The sequence below is a fragment of the Lates calcarifer genome, linkage group LG13 (genome assembly GCF_001640805.2).
Source record: "Lates calcarifer isolate ASB-BC8 linkage group LG13, TLL_Latcal_v3, whole genome shotgun sequence".
NCBI classification, from domain to species: domain Eukaryota; kingdom Metazoa; phylum Chordata; class Actinopteri; family Centropomidae; genus Lates; species Lates calcarifer.
In genome coordinates, this window is record NC_066845.1 from 11,967,581 (window position 1) to 11,987,738 (window position 20,158).

The 20,158-nt window shown below is 40.2% G+C and overlaps 1 protein-coding gene across 3 annotated transcripts in view; it reads right to left on the reverse strand.

The window, feature by feature from the left end:
• LOC108878550 (EGF-like repeat and discoidin I-like domain-containing protein 3) overlaps window positions 1–20,158 on the reverse strand; it is a 102,293-nt gene that overhangs the window by 22,272 nt on the left and 59,863 nt on the right. For all 3 annotated transcript variants that reach the window (XM_051074946.1, XM_018669380.2, XM_018669379.2), the window contains 4 exons: window positions 15,003–15,184; window positions 6,360–6,515; window positions 5,088–5,232; window positions 4,678–4,862 (listed from right to left, as the gene is read on the reverse strand). In XM_051074946.1, the coding sequence (XP_050930903.1) occupies window positions 4,678–4,862; window positions 5,088–5,232; window positions 6,360–6,515; window positions 15,003–15,184 (668 nt within the window). The remainder of the gene's footprint in view (window positions 1–4,677; window positions 4,863–5,087; window positions 5,233–6,359; window positions 6,516–15,002; window positions 15,185–20,158) is intronic.

Here is a 20,158-nt window from a genome sequence, read left to right on the forward strand (position 1 = left end):
TTAATCAAAATCAACCACTCATAAGCTGCTGTGAGTAAATCACTAAATCAGATGTTGGGTGGCATCTGTCCTGTGCTGCTTGTATTGTGTCCAGTCTGAACATTACAAGCCTTTGCCAGTCTATACTGGTTAAATGCTTGTGTGAGCGTAACTGCTATTTGTATGAGTATTTTCCCTTGTCTCTGTGACCTTGAGGGATCACACAATAAAGATCAAAAAAGACTGAGCACTATTTCCCATAGACAGGTCTCTCAAGACATGTATTGTTACAGATGTTTTAAAAACTATAACCATTGAGAACCACCTGCTGTTTATCTCCTCAACAACAAGCTCCTGCAGGACACCACCATCCTCACAAAGTTTGACTTGTGCATGTCTATCATCTCATACTCGGGGAATAAGTGGGTGATGACATTTAAACTAAGTGATGCCATCTGCTGTAGAATCTCTTACCTTCCTGCTGTGTTCAAACCTCTGAACAACATGAACATGTTCTAAATCTCTGCCTTTTCTGCAGACCCCTTCAAGACCAGGCTCAACGTGTCTCCAAGGTCCTTCAGTGGTGGAGAATCAGTTCTTTTTTTTTTTTTTTTGATCAAAGCCACAAAGTATTAATTCAGTGCTTCAACCACCTCCCTGCTGGGCTACAGCCAGGTACTGGACAAATGGATTTTCCTGAAGTCAGGAAACAAATGGCCGCAACCCAGTTCTGTCACAGTTTTCTGAAGATTGCCAGCTTCTACCAGCTTCCTACACCTTACTCGCATTATTCACAGGGATTCGTGAGGTCAATACAGTGTGTCTCTAGGGCTCAGGCAAAGTTTCATCATACCACCTTCTGTTTATTGATCCACCCTGACCAACATGTTGGGGGGGGCTCAGGCTCAGGCTCCATTACTTTGCAATTGGCTCTAACCAACTGTCACCAGTGGAAAGAAACTATGATACTGGCAGTCAAGAAATGCATGTAGGTAAACTGGCGCTAGAGTAATAACACTGGCAGGAGCTTGTCGAGGTCTCTTACCAGTGTTATTACAGCAACAACTGTGATAGGCCTCATTACTTATGTCTCCCCACTTGTCTTTGTCTCCCCTGTCTTAGGTTATGGTCTCCTGCTGTGCCTTCTCCTTAGCCCTGTGTGTTCCAGCAGAGAGACACTTTTTTTTCCCCCCCGATGTGCAGTGCTTTACCTGCTAAGCTGCTACAGTTTACCTCATCAGCATCTGCCTCTGCAAACCTCCCCTCTCACAGTAGTCATTTACTTAATTGTTATGTGTGCTCTGCTCTACATTTGTTAGTCTACATATACTCAAGTTCCTGGGATCCTGTGATTTTACTGCTCTGCCTTCAATAAAAAAAAAAAAAAAAAAAAAAAAAAGCTAAATTCTAATCCTGCCTGCAGCTGGGTTAGGGTTTCCTTTTGGGTTCCAACTCAGCTTCAAAACCAAACAGTGACAATAATATTACTGTTTGTAGAACATGAAAAATGTTATATAACAATAGAAAACCCCAGAATCCCTGAATTTGTGTTCTAGCATCCACAGATCCGACAACACGGGTAAAGTTGTATGTAAAAAAACACCATGTGCAGGCCTTCGGTTTATTTATCCATGATGATTTACATTACCTAGTCAGGCATATAAATGACTTGTCAGAAAAAAAGGATGTTATCTTAAAGCTGCATTACCGCCAGATTGTGCACTGATGTGTGACGATGACTAGAAGCTTTAGCTTTTAACATTAACACCAATGTACCATTTGCACAAGGTCTACTGTAGTTCTTTGAAAGTTTTCATGTGGAGGTTTTAGCTCACTCTGCATCATCAGAGGCAGAGGTGATTATCAGGGTGCCACAGTCACACACCACACATATTTATCACTTTAAGAAGATAATTGGGTGTGAAAACCTTGGAGACGGGGGATAACAAATGAACCACCAGAATGGAATTACTTTCATAGCTTGTTTTGTAACCTTTGCAGGCCACAAATAAATATAACAAGTTGCAAATGAGGTGACGAATGATCAGTGTCTACACAAGGCCATGTCTACACAACACCATACATTAGTACATTGCATGTTGGGATGTTAGAACATGTCATTGTAGTGGTACCACATTACACTTATAAAAAAGATGTAGGATGTAATTTCATTAATTTTTATAAATTTTGTTTCAGATAGTTGAATAAAGATGGCCTCAAAAATCATGCATCAATGTAACAATCTGGCCAATAAGTGGTACTTATCTGTATCACAAAGCATGGCAAAATGAGAGGACGTGGGAGTCTAGGTGTATCAGACTAGAGTACTTGTTCTCTGCAGTTTAGTAGACAACACGAGACAAGATCAATTTCAAGTTGTCCTACTCGTCACTTTCTATCAGTGGAGATACCACCTGGAACCTACCTACACCTGCAGGAGAATTAAGAGACATGCTCACTCTACTAAAACTTTCTTTGTTACTTTGTCTCAGGATTTCTTTATCATAAGCGACAAAAAAAAAGAAAAAAAAAAAATCTTGCCACAGTCCCGGAACAGTACTTGTCAGAAAATTTGCAGCACACATGTTGGATTGACAAGGACACAGTGAAACTGAAAAGTAGTTACAGTCTCTCTCGCAATTTCTCTTTGCTACGTGGACATGTTAATGTGCACAATTAACTAATCAGCCTGGAACACTTGGCAGTTTGGTCTGACAGCTTCAGCTCCTCTCTTGAAAACATCTTGAAAGATTCTGGTTGGGCCTCCCTCTGTGTAATTTTATTTCCTGCCTGGCTAGAGTGACTTGCAGCTTGGACACTCCAGAAACAGGTCCAAAATTTCAATTCTGAGGTATGTCCTCAACATGTTAATCAAAATAAAAAGATTTGAGCTGTCAGTTGCTATGATAGACATAATTGCTCTATGGAGAAATTACAATTAAAAAAGAATGCACAGTCAATGTCTTGTCAAATATACATGCTTAGTGTCTGTCAGTCTAAAATGTCATGGGATTACTGTGACAAAAAAACATAAAATACGTAAAATGTATATTCTAGCAAACACATAAATACAACAAAAAATTAAAACACAGGATATAGAGAGGGAAAATCCTACTTGATAACATGTTCAGCCCAAGCAAAGACAGGTTCTGTGCATGACTGCTATAGATCTTGCCTAGTCCTATGCATCAGAGAAATCCAGTTTAATATTTGGTGTCTGTAAAGAACTTCCCACTGCTTCCGCTCAGAGCAGTTGTCTTGATTAATAGGAATACTTAATTTGTCATTAAGGCTGATTAATTCCATTAATCTGTAAGGTTTAAAGTCATTCAGTAATGTCACTGAGAATCAATTATTTGCCATGGCAACCATTATAAGGAAGACACTGATTGTGGGAGTTTAACAAATGCATATAAGATGATCACTAAATATATAAAAACTGGTCAGTTCCAACAGCTGTATCAATATAAATGTGAAACAGCACTTTACAGTATATAACTCTTAATGTCTGGTTTTCAGTAGCCAGATATTGTATATGCCTCTGTGTGCAGAAATGGGCCTTGGCAGTGCAAGCCATTGATTTTCTCACTGCCTCTGTATAGCATCTCCCCTTTCCTGCCGGCACAGCATGTAATATGAGACCACAAGTTTTCCTTTACCCACAGCAATCAATTTTGCTTAGCCGAACTCCCTCGCCTGGATGGGGCCTGGCTAAGTACCTGTCTCCTCCGACACACAACCCTGCATACACTCACCTTCTGCAAAAAGCTTTCAGCGTAATAAAAAACATATCTGACTCAAGACCCGACCAATCTAATAACGGGCCAGACAAGTCAGTGTGACTACACAGCGCCAACTGTGTCACTGCTAGGGAGGCGGTGTGCGTGGAGCACGGGGTGCAGGAGAAAGGCCAAGAAATCAAAGAAATCACTCTGATCTTCAATTCCCTGAGAAGATGATCCACATCACAATTTTCTTCAATGCTATCAGTTTTACAGCTTGAAGTAAGACATGATTTTTCACTCTAAGAGCAAAGAGCATTTATCGCCTTTTATCTTAAAAGAAAAATCCAATATATGATATATACGTGAGGGCACACTGGGCATGGCTGAGTCTGATTGATATGTATCTTAAACTCCCTCAGCCTCTATCAGTCTCACATATTGTTAAGCAGTAAGACTGGGGAGTAAACGTTCACTTAGAGACGTGCCTTGTCCCTTTCAGGAAACATTTTCAGCCATCAGTTACTGTAATGAAAACAAATGGATTGGCTGGTTTCATAGAGATAGAAAGTCTGGGCTGTGGCCAAAGATAATAGGGCTAAACTCTTCCAACAGGCAGGCAGCGTGGGTGTTGGTTTCGAAGAGACTGGCATGGAAAAAAATAGGAGATGACTACCTATTACTGACTGTTTCTAAGAATGACTGAGAGCTAGCTAATAGATGTAGGATTTTAATTCCATTCACAACGGACACTGCACCCAGTAATGAAGTCTTTTGCTATAAAATATAATTGAATCTACTGGCATGCCTTACCATGTACACACCATCAATTACTATGCCAGGGAGGTAAGAGCTAATCCTTTAGCAGAGTGATGTCAGCTATCTGCAAGAAGATTGTTCTTTTCCCTGCTAATATATCAATGTGATCTCTACAGTAACTATACAGATAACAGATTTAGGTCAGATAACATCTCACCTGTAGCCACTGTGATTGGTCACTGTGTCCAGCTGTCCAAGCATTGACCTTGCCCTGTTTGTCCAAACGGGCTTTCCCTGGCTCCCAAGTGAACATGTCCATGTTGAGCGTCCTGAAGATGCTGGAGGCTGTGACCTGGTAGTCCTGGATGTGGCCTGACTTCATTCCCAGTGGTTCAGAACAGCCTGGTAACAACAAAAACAAATGTGCTCTAACCGTACTGACTGTAAAAAAAAAAAAAAAATAATAAAATAAAAAAAAAAGTAAAAAAATATTTTCAGTTCTGATGCCACAGAAAAAATGCAGCATGAAATAACCGTGCAGGAGGAATACTGCAGTGGATTTTCACATCATTTTATAATGAATTTGTGTACACAGTTGGATGAAACAACAAACTCCGGCTCACTCACCTGTTAGCTCACAGCCGAGCAGCTCCATGCGTAAGGTACAGTGCCTCCTGCAGACTTGGGGGTAAATGCGCACGTACTGGGCTTCAATGGGAGGGGTGAAGGAGTTGGCTGAGGGAGCGTTGTTATCGACATTTCCTCTGAAAATCTGTTGCAAGGGATGAAATAACAGCAGATGGGGGCGGGGAGGATGGTGAAGCAGATCAGTTTTGCCATAATGTAGCAGTCTATCTGGCGCTGTCTCTAGTGTCTACTCCACACTCAACAAATTGCTGTCATTCAAGGTCAATGAGCTAGAATTGCAGGGAAAAATAGACAATTTCCCGCACCATTTGAGCCCGTAATTCATAAGAACAGTGGTGTGTTTTAAATTAGTCCTTCAATTATATCACCATACCTTCTGGAGTGTTTTATCCAAATGACCTGAGATAGTCTGACAGAAACTCTCTGATATGAGTGACTGATGTACTGCATGTGCGAGGTGCAGAGAGAGGGGATAGAGGCAGAGGAAAGAAGCGAGGGATAGAGTGGTGCGTTCATGCGATACAGGAAATAGGAGCTGTCACTGGGTGACAACAGGTCAAAGTGGAAAAAAAAAACAAAACGTATATATGGTCAAGGATCAGGGTGCATAACTGCTTCAAACATACTGACAGGTCCTATTATATAGGTTTGTCCCAGTCTGCTCGTACAGTTAGAACTTTCACCTACAAGACTACTATATACAAATTTACACTCAGTCATGCTTTCTGTGTGCCAAATTTTGACTGACAACTACATGCTAAAAAAGGCAAAATACGAGACAGATAAAAAATGAAGACAAGCTCACAGAATATTCCAGTCCAGGTTTATTCTTCTGTGTAATAAATTTGGGAAGAAGTTTGGAAGTCAGGGTCATTCGGAGCTCGGCCAAATGGAGGACAGCCGTGGTTTGCTGTCAGGAATGATAGAACACTGTGTGGCCTATTTGGTGGCTGTTCATCCCCAAATAGTATAAAAATTCAATCTAGAAGTCATAAAAGTGGAGGGGGTAAGGGGCAGCAAGATGGGCCCGGTGTGTGCTAGCTAATTAAAAAGCCATCTCATCACGTCCTCCACCCTGCCCTTGACTGAGTGAACAGTCTCTCGTCGCCGCGTGCGCATGTGTACGAGTGCGTGTGTTTGTGTGTTACACCGTGAGACGCTACAGGGAAAGGGCGGAGAGATGACAATGGGTGTGCGTGCCTGTGTTTGCGCGACCATGTATGTGTGTGTGTGTGTGTGTGTGTGTCTCACCATATCCTCATCTTTGCCCTTGACTTTGTACGTTCTCCAGGTCTTCCCGTCATCACTGTAGGCTACTTTGTAAGACTTGACGTACTCTGGGCTGCCGATGCGCTTTGCACCCTGGGTAATTAGGCCTGTGACCCTCATTCTCCTCTGCAGGTTTATCTGTGGAGTCCCAAGAAAAAAAAAATCAAGAAATTATTTTTCATACAAATCATTTTCAGACAATATAAATGTGTGCATTTGTGTCTGTCTGTGTGCAGGAGCAGTGTGCGTATGCAAGTCATGGGAATCAATTCACCCCCTTGTATCTCTTCTGTCAGGGCCATCCATCTTATTCAGAAAGTCTGTGATCACATAGAACATTTAATCAATCCTCACGCTCCAGATCCATTCTGTCAACCTCGTGCAGACTGTCAATATGGTGCCAATGTAAAGCGGCTTGAAGAGCCAAGACGAAAAGAGAGAGCTTAGAAAGAGGAAAGTGATGAATGTTTCGATAGATCCTGTTTAGCACGCACATCGCAGGATCATTATTATCTAAGCATGGTGGATGTGTTACACAATCATTGTTATGGTTTGCTTTGACACGCTTTTCACTGACAGGTCACTTTGACAGAATACATTCTAGCAAAATTGCAGCTTCCCTACATATTTCCCTCTGAATTATTTGGTTCTTAAAATGCAAAAAAAACACTTTAATATTGCATACTTGCTTTTATTGCTTTATATCTTTAAACTGAGTGGGCACCATACTGTATGGTCAAAATTGAAGTCAGTGCCAAAGAGTCAAATCACTAATGGCAGCTACAAAATGACTCCTAAAGGCTCCTTCCATAAAGGGCCAACATCTCTCCCAAAGCTCATTAAATTGCAGAGGACACAATGATCTCAATGACTAGTTTCACGTCTCCAAACATATGTATTTGTTGCAATTTAAAAATAATGTCAAAGTTCAAAGACTGATATATTTAGAAGTCGTCTTCCTTGAGTGACAGGAGTCTCAGCCTATCACAGTCATAGTAGTTGGTGCTTCATCAGTCTCATTCATCCTCCCACATATCTGGGCAAAATTCTAGTAACAGGATCGCAGCAAAACTTCAGAGACCTACAAGTAATATTCTACGTGCCACATCCATGTTTTTCTTTTTTCAAAAGTGCCTCTCTTGCCCTGTAATTCTGGTGAACTTGTTTAAAAAGAGAGAGAGAGAGAAGTCCCCAGAGTTATTTTGTTATTTTTCTTAACAGCTGATGGCAGCTGACGACAGCTTCACAGACAGATTCACTTCACTGGGACGACATGAAGAAGCCTGAGGTGACTAAGGAGTAGTGCTGTGTTGGGTTACTCACACACTGTATTCATAGGCGCACACACACATGCAACACACACGCACAGAGTTTTTTGTTTGTTTTTAACAGTGAATTTTAATAATAATATTGATTTTAAAAAAAGTAGGGCAGGATAACACAAGGCAGTTTTAGAATAATAATACTGCAGTGCACCTTTGATAGTCTGTGACAAATAAGATGAAGCAAATAAATGCTGATGACAATTATTCATTAATCATTTTGGCACTGCATTCAGACCAAGCTGCTTCATTTTCAGGGGGAAAAAAGACAGTTTGGCTCATCTTGCTCACCCTCTGACAAAATATAAAAAGCCAGCTGCCTATTCCTCTGTAGCTGCAGAACAGAGGGGCAGCAGTAATACAGTACAGAGTAAGTATTAAGCAAAGGACTATTAATCTGAAATGGACAAATCCAAAAAGGCAATGCAGAGTAAAACAGAATTAGAATTATTCCTATGACCTGTACTAGTCTGGCTCAGGGTCGCACTTTTTCTCAGTTTCATTTTTAACATCATGCCCTCTTGACAAAAGAATCCGTAACTTAATGTGATATTGCAAACAAACAAGTCTATATTTCTGTTCATGTTTGTGAAGCTGAAGTGAGTTTCTATTTAAGAACATGAACCAGAATGTGAACCAAAGCTGATCCACGAGAAATGAAAGTCTTAACTTCACCGACAATGTTACCACATTCAGGATGGCATTCCGGGGGCTTGAGCTCATTTTCCGGTACAGAAATGGTGGCATTACTATGAAATAAGGCAATTTACAAGTAAAATATTTGAGAGCAAAAGCTCAGAAAGATAGGCAGAGCCCACTAAGTTATACTCTCCTTTTCTGTTAATGAAAAAACTCTAAGCTGTGTCTCCTGTGGACATTAGAGATTAGAGTATTGGCTCTAACGGATCCAGCACAAGAAAAGAACTGTTTATGTTCACTAACCTTGTCTGAACTGTCAAGAAATTACTTGAGTAATGTATAATAATTCTATTGCAACATAACTTTCCTTTCTAATTTCCATTTGTAGCATCAGGACTTGTTCGTGCATATTTTGTCACCATACTTAAAACCAATGTTATCAAGTTAATTATACATAAGGACTCCTCTTAGAGCCTCAGAGCTGCAATGACCCACTCTTTCTCATTCACAGCATTTCTTTGCTCTTCTCAGTTTTCTCCATAGAGATAGATACTTCTTGCACTAATTAGAGGCCCTGTCACTAAAAGGCCACTGCCTGGGTAATTGGGGTGATCCCTCACATTTTTAATGACCACTCAGAAACACATCTCTGTCACTTCAGTGCTAATAGTGATGCATTTATTTGTTTGAGTGAGGCATCTTTGGAAACATCCTCAGTTTGCAGACCTTTGTCTATAGAGTTATATGTGTCAGTGTGAAGGAAAATGCCTCAGCGTGAGAGACAATTAACCTAAATTGCTTGAAACACACACAGGGGTGTACAAAGACACTGACAAATAACACCACAACAAATTTAGTAACATAAAATTATTGTGAAAAAGTTAGGAATTTGTTTCTTGATTTATCATTTTCCTAAAATGATTTCACAAAATCTGGCATTATTATTCGATGTATTGTGCAGTTATTGTTCAAATTTAGATGACACAAGCACCTCTATATAATTGCCCTATATATAGAGCAATTACAGGGTGGTAATGAGACCAGCTCATTTCAGATTTTGCACAATCCACCCTCATACAAAGACGTAAAATGGCCATGCTTCAGACATTTTTCCAAAATCAGCATTATGTTGTCTACCAATGTCTGTGTATTCTGAAGCATCAAGGTTTTTTTTTTTCTATTATTACAAAACAAGTAAAAAACAAAACAAACACAAAGTTGCAGAAGTTTGTGTCCTTAGGAAACATGCACTCTCGCAGTTTGGTTTAGAGATTTTGGGCTAAAGGGAGTTAAAAAGAACACCGTAAAGATAAAACTGCAAGGCAAAGTTTAGAGTGAACTCTTACCCTTTCACCATTTCACCCTCTTCCTTTTTCCACACACACACGCACACACACACAGTATCTTGTGTCTGAAGTGCTCTGGGTAAAACGCATGAGCCTCCGAAAAAAATGAACTTCTACATCAAACCGTTTCTGTTCTCGAACTCCATTTGTAACACAAAGAAAATACCATTTGTTTGCATGGTGCGATTTAACCTGTTTTTTCTCTGAAAAACATTCTCAGTTGTGAGGAATTGTTCAGCGTGTAACCATCGGCAGCATCCTGGAACTGACTATATCCTGTAGCTGTAATTCACACACTACCTTCAGGAAACAATTTTGAGGCTTTCTTGATATTTGTGGAACTGTTTATTACTTTAGGCCATGGTGCTATTGACAAATATATCTTTGATTTCCCATTGGTCCTTTGAGATCACAGGTATGGTTATACTATTAGCAGCAAAAAATAACTGTAAGAAGGCAGATTGTGAGTTACAGTGAACAAAGCTGCAGGCTGCGTTAAGATGGCAAGAGGATCCTGATTTTAACATTGCTTTTGGTCTTTGATTTGTACTTTGATTTATGTTTTCATCTAGAGCCCATTACCATGAGAAATGTACACCAGAAGCAAATCTGACTTATGCATCATACCCATAACTGAAACAAGAAGTCAGTTAATGGCAATCAATTAATCATTTCAGTCAGTGTTCAAGCAAAAATGCTAAAAATTCTCTGGTTGCAGATGTGGGGATGTGTTGTTTTTCTTTATCATAAATGATCATTAAGTAACTATTTCAAGATTTTTGGATTGTTGGGTCTGACAAACCATGCTATTTGGTCACCTTCAGCTCTGAGGAATCATATGGCCATTTTTCACTATTTTCTGACATTTTGTAGATAAATTGGCTAAGTGATTATTTGATAAAATGACCAACATTATAATCGCTGATGAAAATAATCATTAGTTTCAGCCCTAATCTTGTCTAAAGTGTGTAATTGTGATCTTGAATGCTTATTGTTCTGTGGTGCTGCTGTTAGGGACTGCTTCGCAATCTTGTGCCATATTACAGAAAATCTGAACATGAAAGCCCCCCACTAAATAATGAAGAACCACGTGAAATAACTTTCTTACACTTTCCATTAAATGCTCTCAACGGCTCATTAGGCTCTATTTAAACAGAAGAAAACACATTTATTTACAGCAACACCCAACGGGTGAAAATGGAACTGACTGCACACACAGTGGCCAGCTTCCAGTCATTTGTATTGCTACGACCACTAATGATTACCAAATATAATCATACCGACAAGCAAGACCTCACATGCACACATATACAAAGGTCAAGAACATATAAAATGAAAAGATAGCCTGTGTGATTGCACACAGATCAAAACTGTTAAGGGAATTACAGCAGTAATATAACAATTAGACTGTCCTTGAAACTACCAAAGAGCCCTGTGGCACTAAAAAATTGCGTTTGAGTACATTTTGCACACACACACACACACACTTAAAGAGTCTCTCATTGTGCTCTCTTCATTCATTACACATATGTAATTATTCCAGTATTCTGTTTTTCTTTTGTTTTTCATTGATTTATACTCTGTTTGGTGTATCGAAGTAATCAAACCATATACTCTGCATATTGTACCTAACCACAGTCACATGTCAGAGAAAGCCTGAGATAAACGTGACTCTGTAAGAGTGGCCACTCAACCAATATCCCTCCTAGAGTGCAACATAAAAATAATCCAGACAGTGTCACAACCTCGGATATGCAAGCATGTTATCCTTGTGTTTGGTCAAAGTAGCACTGCAAACGTCTCGATGATTTTAAATGGTATGAACAAAAAGCCCAAATCCAAACCCCACTGACATGTTGTGGCAGGACCAGAAAAAGGCAGGCCCACCACTGTCAGCGATTTGAAGCAGTTCTGCCTGGGAATAGATGGCCACCACAGCGATGTTAGAGACGCATATATTACTCACAGTAGGCATCGGTTTATAGCTCTTGGTGCTAAAGGTACTGCATTAAGTTTAGGACTCATTATTATCTAAGAATAACTTTTGGTGGGAAATGTGAAAGCGTCAAGTCCAAAAAAGTCCTGCAAAAATACAGAAAACACTTTTTATATTGCAGTGTATGTATCCAAAGGCTTTATTCAATTACGGTTGATTACTGTCATGCTGTGATTATAAAATAAACTGTGATGGAAAGACATCTGTCGGGGTCACATCCCAACCACATAACAGACAGTAGAATGTTTTAATAACTAAGGTTACACACTGGAGTGAGAAGGGAAAAAGCTCCCTAGGCAGACACAGAATTAAAGTCTAAGCTAGTTTTATAAATACATATGTGGCACATCCCAGCAAATGTGAGCAAACTGACGGGGATCTGCATCTGAACATTATGTTGTTAACTGTTTAGCTTCCATTAAATTATGTATAGACCCTCTTAGCCTTCACTAGTGATTTGGATTGTTTCATTCTCTCCAACACAGCCGGCTGCAGCTATATTTTGCTGATAGTGGTCAGACCAGCAGCATATTTCCCTTGAGTGTTCAAATGCAATTTTATGTGTGAGCTAGAAGTGGCGAGGGCTGTGGAAAAATGATATTCTCGCAGTACATAGATGTGTGAACAGTGGCGAGCTGGCACGCGCACACCATTCACACACACACACAAACTGACATAAACACAAACAAACACATTTACAGTGTTTGTATGCTTTGTCTGCAACTCTGTGATGTATTATTCAAAGTATGTTGCTCTATGTTTGATTCATTTGTTGGGGTTTAGCGGGAGGGGAAAGAACTGAAGCTGGCTGATATCCAAAGTTACATACTGCGCAGGAGAAAACCTTACAGATAGCCAGGCAAATCTGATCACGATCCCGATAGGGTTGTCATCTGTCAGTGTAACCTGTTTCACACGACAGACATGCAAACACAGTCACGCCACATCACATCACTCCGCACTACAAAAAGCACACCACTGTCTCCTTAGCATAATCCCAAAACACTGACATGACTGTACACCTCTGTACTCACGTCCCAATTATCTAGGCCCTCTGTAGAAACACACAATGCCTACAGCCTCCCGCGCAACATCCCACATGGCATCATTAAAGTCAAACAAACCGCCTGAATGTTTTATGTTCCGTTCTCTTCACCCGCTCCATGTGCCAGGCTCCTTTTCTCTCACTCATGTCGGCTGTTTCTTTCTCTCTCTTTCTGTTTTCCCTTTTTTACAAATCCATTTTGCCCTGTCTTACTATTCTCTTGTTGTTAGGTACAACCTCACTGTCTCCATCACGCTGTCACTGTGTAGTATGCTTTTCTATTATATTTTGTTCACGGTTCACTGTCTGTGTATCATGTATCTGATAACAGCTTGCTTCAAAGGTTGCTGTCAGCATTTCTGTCATCAGAAATGACTTAAGAGTGAGGGAAATATAAACAGATGAAAAAACATGATTTATGTAAGTGTTAATTAATCAATCAGATACAAAATGAATAACTATAATTAATATTTATTATTACATTTTTCTATTTGGAATACAGTGGAATCTATGGGACAGGACCATGCCTTGGAAGAGAACTGGAGTTGAGGGTAAATTTATATAACATAGCTATACATCATCTGAGAGTTGTTTTATATGCCACAGCCGTTTCAGCACAGGGTCTTGATGTATGACTATTTGCTGAACATAAATCCAGAAAATCAGTTCTACACAGGTCTGTGTTCATACAGTGGAGCCACATCATTTCAGATGAGGGAGGTGCAGAGGCTTCAACATTATCATTTAAATCATTACCTAATGCAATGAGACTTACTACACACCTAGGATTGAAAATCTGTAATACTGCCCATGGAAAATAATCATTTGGGATTAAAATAGGTCCATAGCACTTGGATATTAGAAGGACAGGGTTGGCAAGGACAGATGCTTGTAAAGTGATTGAAGTTATAATTCTAGACCACCAGGCAATCTATGGCATTGATCTGTCTATGTAGGTCTTTGACAATAAGCACCAATAATGGCACAGCAAGACTTTAACAAAACCTAAGTAAGAGGCGAGTTGAAAATATTATTGCTTTGCTGCTATGAGCATCTAATTTCTTTTCATTTCAAAATTCATAGGTTGTTACAGATGAAGGCCCCTGGGTGATCACTTAAGTACTATTTTACAAAAGGACAAGAGGAGGCACTGAATTGTTAAGCTGAATTCAATCTTTTTTTATGAATAACAGGGTGATTACTGTTAATAGTACTGTTAAGTGTAGCGTAAGAGTGTTGTCAGAAAGCGTCAGTGCATTGAATAATTACAATAATTTGCACCATAGTTTTGTTGCTAGGGAACCTCTTTTGCCAAACTCCAATTATGACACAAAATACAGCATGCATACCAATGCAGTTACGACTGTGGGCATGTCACAATTAAACGCGAAAACAAGAGACACGGTTGAGTAACTGTTAGCAATTCATCATTGCAAAGTGAGACACACCAGGCACTAGCTGAAAATAGTTATGCCCTTTCACATTGTTCCTCACAGTTGACTACACCTGCATCTGTTCTACCCCCAGCTTACACTTTTATGGCTCTTTATTACCTGTACGTGAGCCATTAATTTTACAGTATGTGTAATTAATTCTAAAGTTAAAACTGATGCGTTTTCACAGTCAACAGTTCACAAACTACACAGCAAAATCGCCAGTGGTAAATTAACACTAGAAAAGTGTCTATATGTTTCCACTGTTTTCAGTGTTAAATGAGCACTTTTAAAAGTGTTCATTTAACTAAATATTTATCTAAATTTTTTTAACACTCACGCTGGGTTATTTCAGCACTGTAAGAGTTGAAAAATTAACACTGGCAGTTTTTGCTGTGTATGGGCAATTTAGAGTCACCAATTAACCTAACATACATGTCTTTGGACAGTGGGAGGAAGCCGATGTACCCGGAGAGAACCCACGCAGGCACAGGGTGAACATGAAAACTCCACACAGAAAAGCCCCGGGGGAACCGGAGCTCGAACTGGAGCCTTCTTGCTGTGAGGTGACAGTGCTAACCACTGCACCACCGTGCCGCCTGTGTGGACATACCAAGATCCACACCATCCACACACTTTCAGGAATTTACTCTAGGGGTGTTAGTTTTGATAAATCAATTGTGAAAATAACATTGAGCACCATTTATATCAATAAACACTGAAAATTTAACACTGGCGATTTTGCTGTGTACAAACTGTCAACTGCAACGTTATATGGTAGGTAGCTTTGTATCTGGCCCTGGCCTGGCTGTGCGTGCTGTCTGTCCTGTGACTGTGACTTTACCTGGATCCACGGCCATCTGTCATTTTCGGCAGCAGTCCAAGCATTGACCAGGCCCTTTTTGTTCAGGCGTGCAAAGTACGGGTACCACTTCTGCAAGCCGAAGAGGGCGCGGTGTGTGGAAGAGGCTGTTATCTGTTGGTTGGAAATTATACCGCCCTCCATGCCCAGTGGTCCAGAGCATTCTGAGTGAAGAGAGGGGAAAAAAAGACAGATGACCCTCCATATCATTCCAGCATTAAAAATTGTGTGCAACTCAGTCTATGGAATGCATATAGATGTTCAAAAATGCCACAAAGACCACATTTTGTAATGCCATTTTGTCCTCCACATCTTTTTTTTCATTTTTCTCTTCAGTGTCTCCACATCAGAGTCAATGTCCTTGTTTGTCTCTGTAGCATGAAAACTTCAATCTCCTCTACTTGTACTATGACCAGTCACGCTCATGAAATCCCTCTGTTATATCTTTGTGATGACCTTCTATGGAAACCTTTTCTTTGAGGTCATCATCATTTCTTCACCCTGACTCCTTTCTCTCTTACTATAATTGTTGTTTTCATTCATCACAGGAAAACACCTAATATTTCCTTTATGGAAAAATCCCTTTTGAGTCACAGCCATCAGCGAGAGGGCTCCCCTCTGCCTTCATGCTGGCCACATCTGAGGTACTAACAGGTTGCTCCTCCATCAGTGTCAGAGCCCTCAGGCTTCCTCCCAAGGAGCCGTGGCCACTTCTGGACAGCACCATCCCCAAAGTCAAAAAGCTTTTCTAACAGCTTTAAATATCCTACAGGCTGCAGCCTTCAAGTGAGGAGGCATAACAGCAACTGAAATGCACTGTCCTTTCATCTTTAAGAGGCTTGTTTTCCACTTTTAATCCTAATTTGTATGTCCAGGCACATCAAGAGCATTTTAATAGACATACCTGTGGTGAAAGGAATTCTGGCAATGTTTATCCAATAGAGAATTTATTGTTCTGCAAAACAAATACTTCTTTGTCTTTCCATAAAAAAAAGCCAAGTGGGAAATCAAATAATAATAGAAAACATGTGAGAAGGTAAACACAATGTTGAAACAGATGGGAAGGGAACATATATACAAATATGGTATGTGAGATAAATATAGTACATACCATAATATATACTTATATTGCATAAAATTGAAAGTCTAAAGAAGTTGCCATTGCTCCCCAAATGAGATTTTCCTAATTGCTCATTTACACACAAAACATCTGGTTTTCTATCAAAACATTTTGTGAGATTTAGCCAGCACCAGGATGGATTCAATTAGGACGTGAAATGTATGCAAATTGTATACTTTGCCTCTGCAATTATAAGATAACTCAGCCTGTAGAAAAGCATCATCACTGAGGACTCAGGTGTGCCAACAAAACAACCTAAACATTTCAACTGTGGTTGTTCAAATTGTTGTCCCAAACAGCTGTGGGATATTGCCACCGAAAATGAATCGGATGTGATTGCAGGTCTTCAGGATCCTTCAGCCTGAATAAATTGTGCTACAGAGTTGTGCAGCTACAATGAAATTGTCTCTCCATTGGATATAATTCAGACCTTAAGTTGTAATATGCAACTTGTTCACAGAAAAATAGCTTAGAAAGTGCTTTCCCATGCTGTGCAATTTGAGGAAAACAGCTGAGAGGTGACACAAAGATGTTTTGAGTTCTGCTCAGCAGTCAGGTTGCAAAGACCCCCGCATCATTACATTTCTTCTTGCCCACAGTGACTTTTAAACACAAACAGCACTGCAGCTGTATTGAATATGTGCTAAATTAGTTATGACAGATGCTTGAATTTTAATTAGTCCTTAAGTCAAGCATATAGTATATACATAAATGCAAGGAAATACAGCTGTTTTTTTTCAAACATCTTTCCTAATTGAACATGATGGCAATGAATACTGTCTAAGTCTGCAGCTACCACCTTCTCAACTACAGTACTTTTTTTTTACTGTGTGAGGAAAAGTGGCTTGACAGTATTTCAGTTATTTATGGTCTAACCCAAAAAAGAGTATATCTGCACTGCACTTCCCACTTACAGTGGCTAAATAGCCTAACTAGTCTGAAGAATAATACTCAATGTTTACTGCATGTCTTGACGTCCTCATTAATGACAGGGCAGTGTGTGTTACACAGGGAAACCACCTGAATCTCCAGTTTCAGGGGGGCATTTGATTCTCTATCAGAATTTATAGTCATGAGGTTAAACATAAACCTCAAATGTGTAGCAAAATTATTTCCAACTGCTTTTCTTATTGTGTAAGTAAATTGTGCAGTAAACAGGAAGGGATTCCACCCCCTCTGTTCTTGGTGTTTATTTCTCATGACAACAGGGATAAAAGTGATGAGCGCAATAAACCAGAGGACACACAAAATTTATTATACTTCTTTTTGTGAACACTGGTGGATCTGATTAAAATTTAACCAGCCCATTTGACTTCTCCTGTTAGCGTATGTCTGGTTACAGATGATGAAATAGCTGTGTGTAAGAGCCTAAAAACCACAATGTAGGGAAGGCACAGGGAACTTGGAAGTGCCCCAAAAGAATGAGGACATATCAAGTGAAGAGTTCAGCCAGAGGCACTGCTTGCTCACGCCGCCTGAACTGTAAGTATCCGTGTAAACCAGCCTTCGGGGGAAGCCTGGAGCAATGGTCACCAGAAGGCTGTGATGCCATCTTCGCCATTTAAGCAAAACACCTAAGCATCTCAAACCCCAGCACTGACATGCAGACAGACAAGTCACACGCACACATAGCAGCAGACAATGAAACTGGCAGTGCTGAGAGCTCCAAGATGACTTTTACCACACAATAAAGCAAAGAGTGAGAGAAGAATGGTACAATGAAAACAACCCTAGCACGACTTATCCAGCTGCTAAAACAGTGGGGTTCTAGTCAACAGGGAGCCAGGGAGACAGTGAGTAATGTCTGAGGACAGTCCAGGGGGATCGACTCGAGGAGAGAAAAGAGCAAAGAGTAGCTGTGTGTGTGTGTACTGACAGAGATGTGTTTATATATTCCACTATGGTAAATCAATCCTGCTTCACTAGTTTTTCCTTGTGTGTGACTCACCACTTCCAGACTGATGAGAGGATGGTGTAGGTGGATGCGGTATCCTACTGCTGAAGCTAAAAGAAGCTTCTGAATTTCCATTATCTGATGGATGAACTTAATTTGGTCATCTTAAAAAGTCTTACAGAGGATAAACAGCTTTTATCACAAGAGATGGTAAACCACTTTAAACCAAAGGCTTGGAAGAGAGAGTGTGAGATTGGGACTTTCCAAAATGACCTAGTGTGATTGATATATCGTGTGATCCCGGTGGCATTTTCATTTTAGCACTGTAGTCCTACTCCTTGTAATTCAGAGCTGATGGATATCTCTGTATCTAAGTGTCTTTTTCTGCTTAACATGGAGTAAAAAATGTGCCACAGCTGAGGAGGTTTGTTGGTCAGCAAGATATGAATGGACATCCACAAAATTGGACAAACACATTCATCTCTCCTGCTGAAATGACACTATAAGCTGAATATGATTCCTTTTTGTGTCCTCATATAAAGCAAGATTAAGAGTCTACAATTGTGCTAGTGGTTCTTTAAGGCTGTACACAGTGGTGCTTCAAGCTAATGCTAATGCCAGCATGTTAAAATGCTCAAATGTCAATGCTAACATGCTGACCTGTTGATGGACCTGGAGAAAAGGCCGTGGGGTCACCAAAGTCACTGAGATTTGTCCTCTGGGGACCATGAATATCCATGCAAAATTGCATGGTAATGCATCAAATAATTGTTGTGATACTTACAGTTTGGCGGTAGACTAAAAGACAGCCTGACATAGCCTTCCCTATAGAACCATGTTATTAGTATGGGTAAAAACATGTTTCAATCCACAGAGAGCAACATATGATTGAAATATCATCACATTTCCCTAATATGACTGACATAATTAAAATATTTTTTTGTGCAATTGGTCAGACCCATACATGACTAATTTAAGGAGTGTGATATGTCCTGATGAAATGTAGAGGATGTAGAGAGAGCAAATCAATAATTTAAGTTTGTTAGGGACCCTGTACAGTTACACATGCTATTCTAGTACAAGCACCAAATGCCATATCACCCTGATTTAACCCCTGAGGGTGAAATGGAATCAACTTTTTCCTCATTACAACCTGACGTTAAGGCCGAGGTGCAATGTTGCAACAACACACTATCATATTTGTCTAGATGTTGTACTTCTTGGGCAGGCATCTTGTAAGATATTCTATGTGGATGTTGTGGTGAGACACTGTTGCAAAGCCGTGGTCCCTCTCACCTTGTGGCAATGATGGGCCACTCTTAACGAGCTGCCTGCCAGTCGTCCGTCAGAGCAGCAGAGGCAGCCAGCCCCCGGGCCTTGGCCTGCTGGCCCCTGAGCATACATCAGCCCTGCGACAGCGCACATCACTAACACCAGCACTACCATGATGTGACAGCTGAATCCATCTCCCACAAGCCCTACCTACAGCCTAAACAAATTAGAGGCCCACTGAAATTAATGCCAGTACAACAATACTAATGAGCATGCGGTGGAAAGAGGGGATGAGGAAAAGAATAATAAACACACAAGATAGACGTCAGCCATACAACAGAGGCTCCACAGGTGACAAATGAGGCTGAATTAAATGCACCTGTATGTATAATATGAGGTGTCTGAGTGCTCCAGGGTATGTCTGTCCACATGTTCATGTGCAGTTAGTTTAAATATGTGCAAAACAGCAATCAGAGTCTGGTTGGTCTACGGCATACTAAATAAATAGTGCAAGCATGTGCTTGAATAACAAGAACAGTCAAAACTGGGTGCATTAAGTGTGCTGAAATATTTCTTTACATTTGTGTACACAATGCAGAGCTATTGTAGAGTGAATCTTACATTACGGTATCCCTCATGGTCAAAAATTAAAATTGCAAGTGCCAATGGCAAGACATTTTTGAACAGTCTACTATTCCAACAGGATTTTATCTGACCCTTTCCATGTGTTGAACTCTGAGTATGTGCTAATGAACTATGGAAGGAGGTACAGGGTCCCTCTGTGTAAGCACAGCTGCTATGAAAATGAATTTGTACTTCTGTCAGTTCAACTTATATGTGTGTAAATGAGCG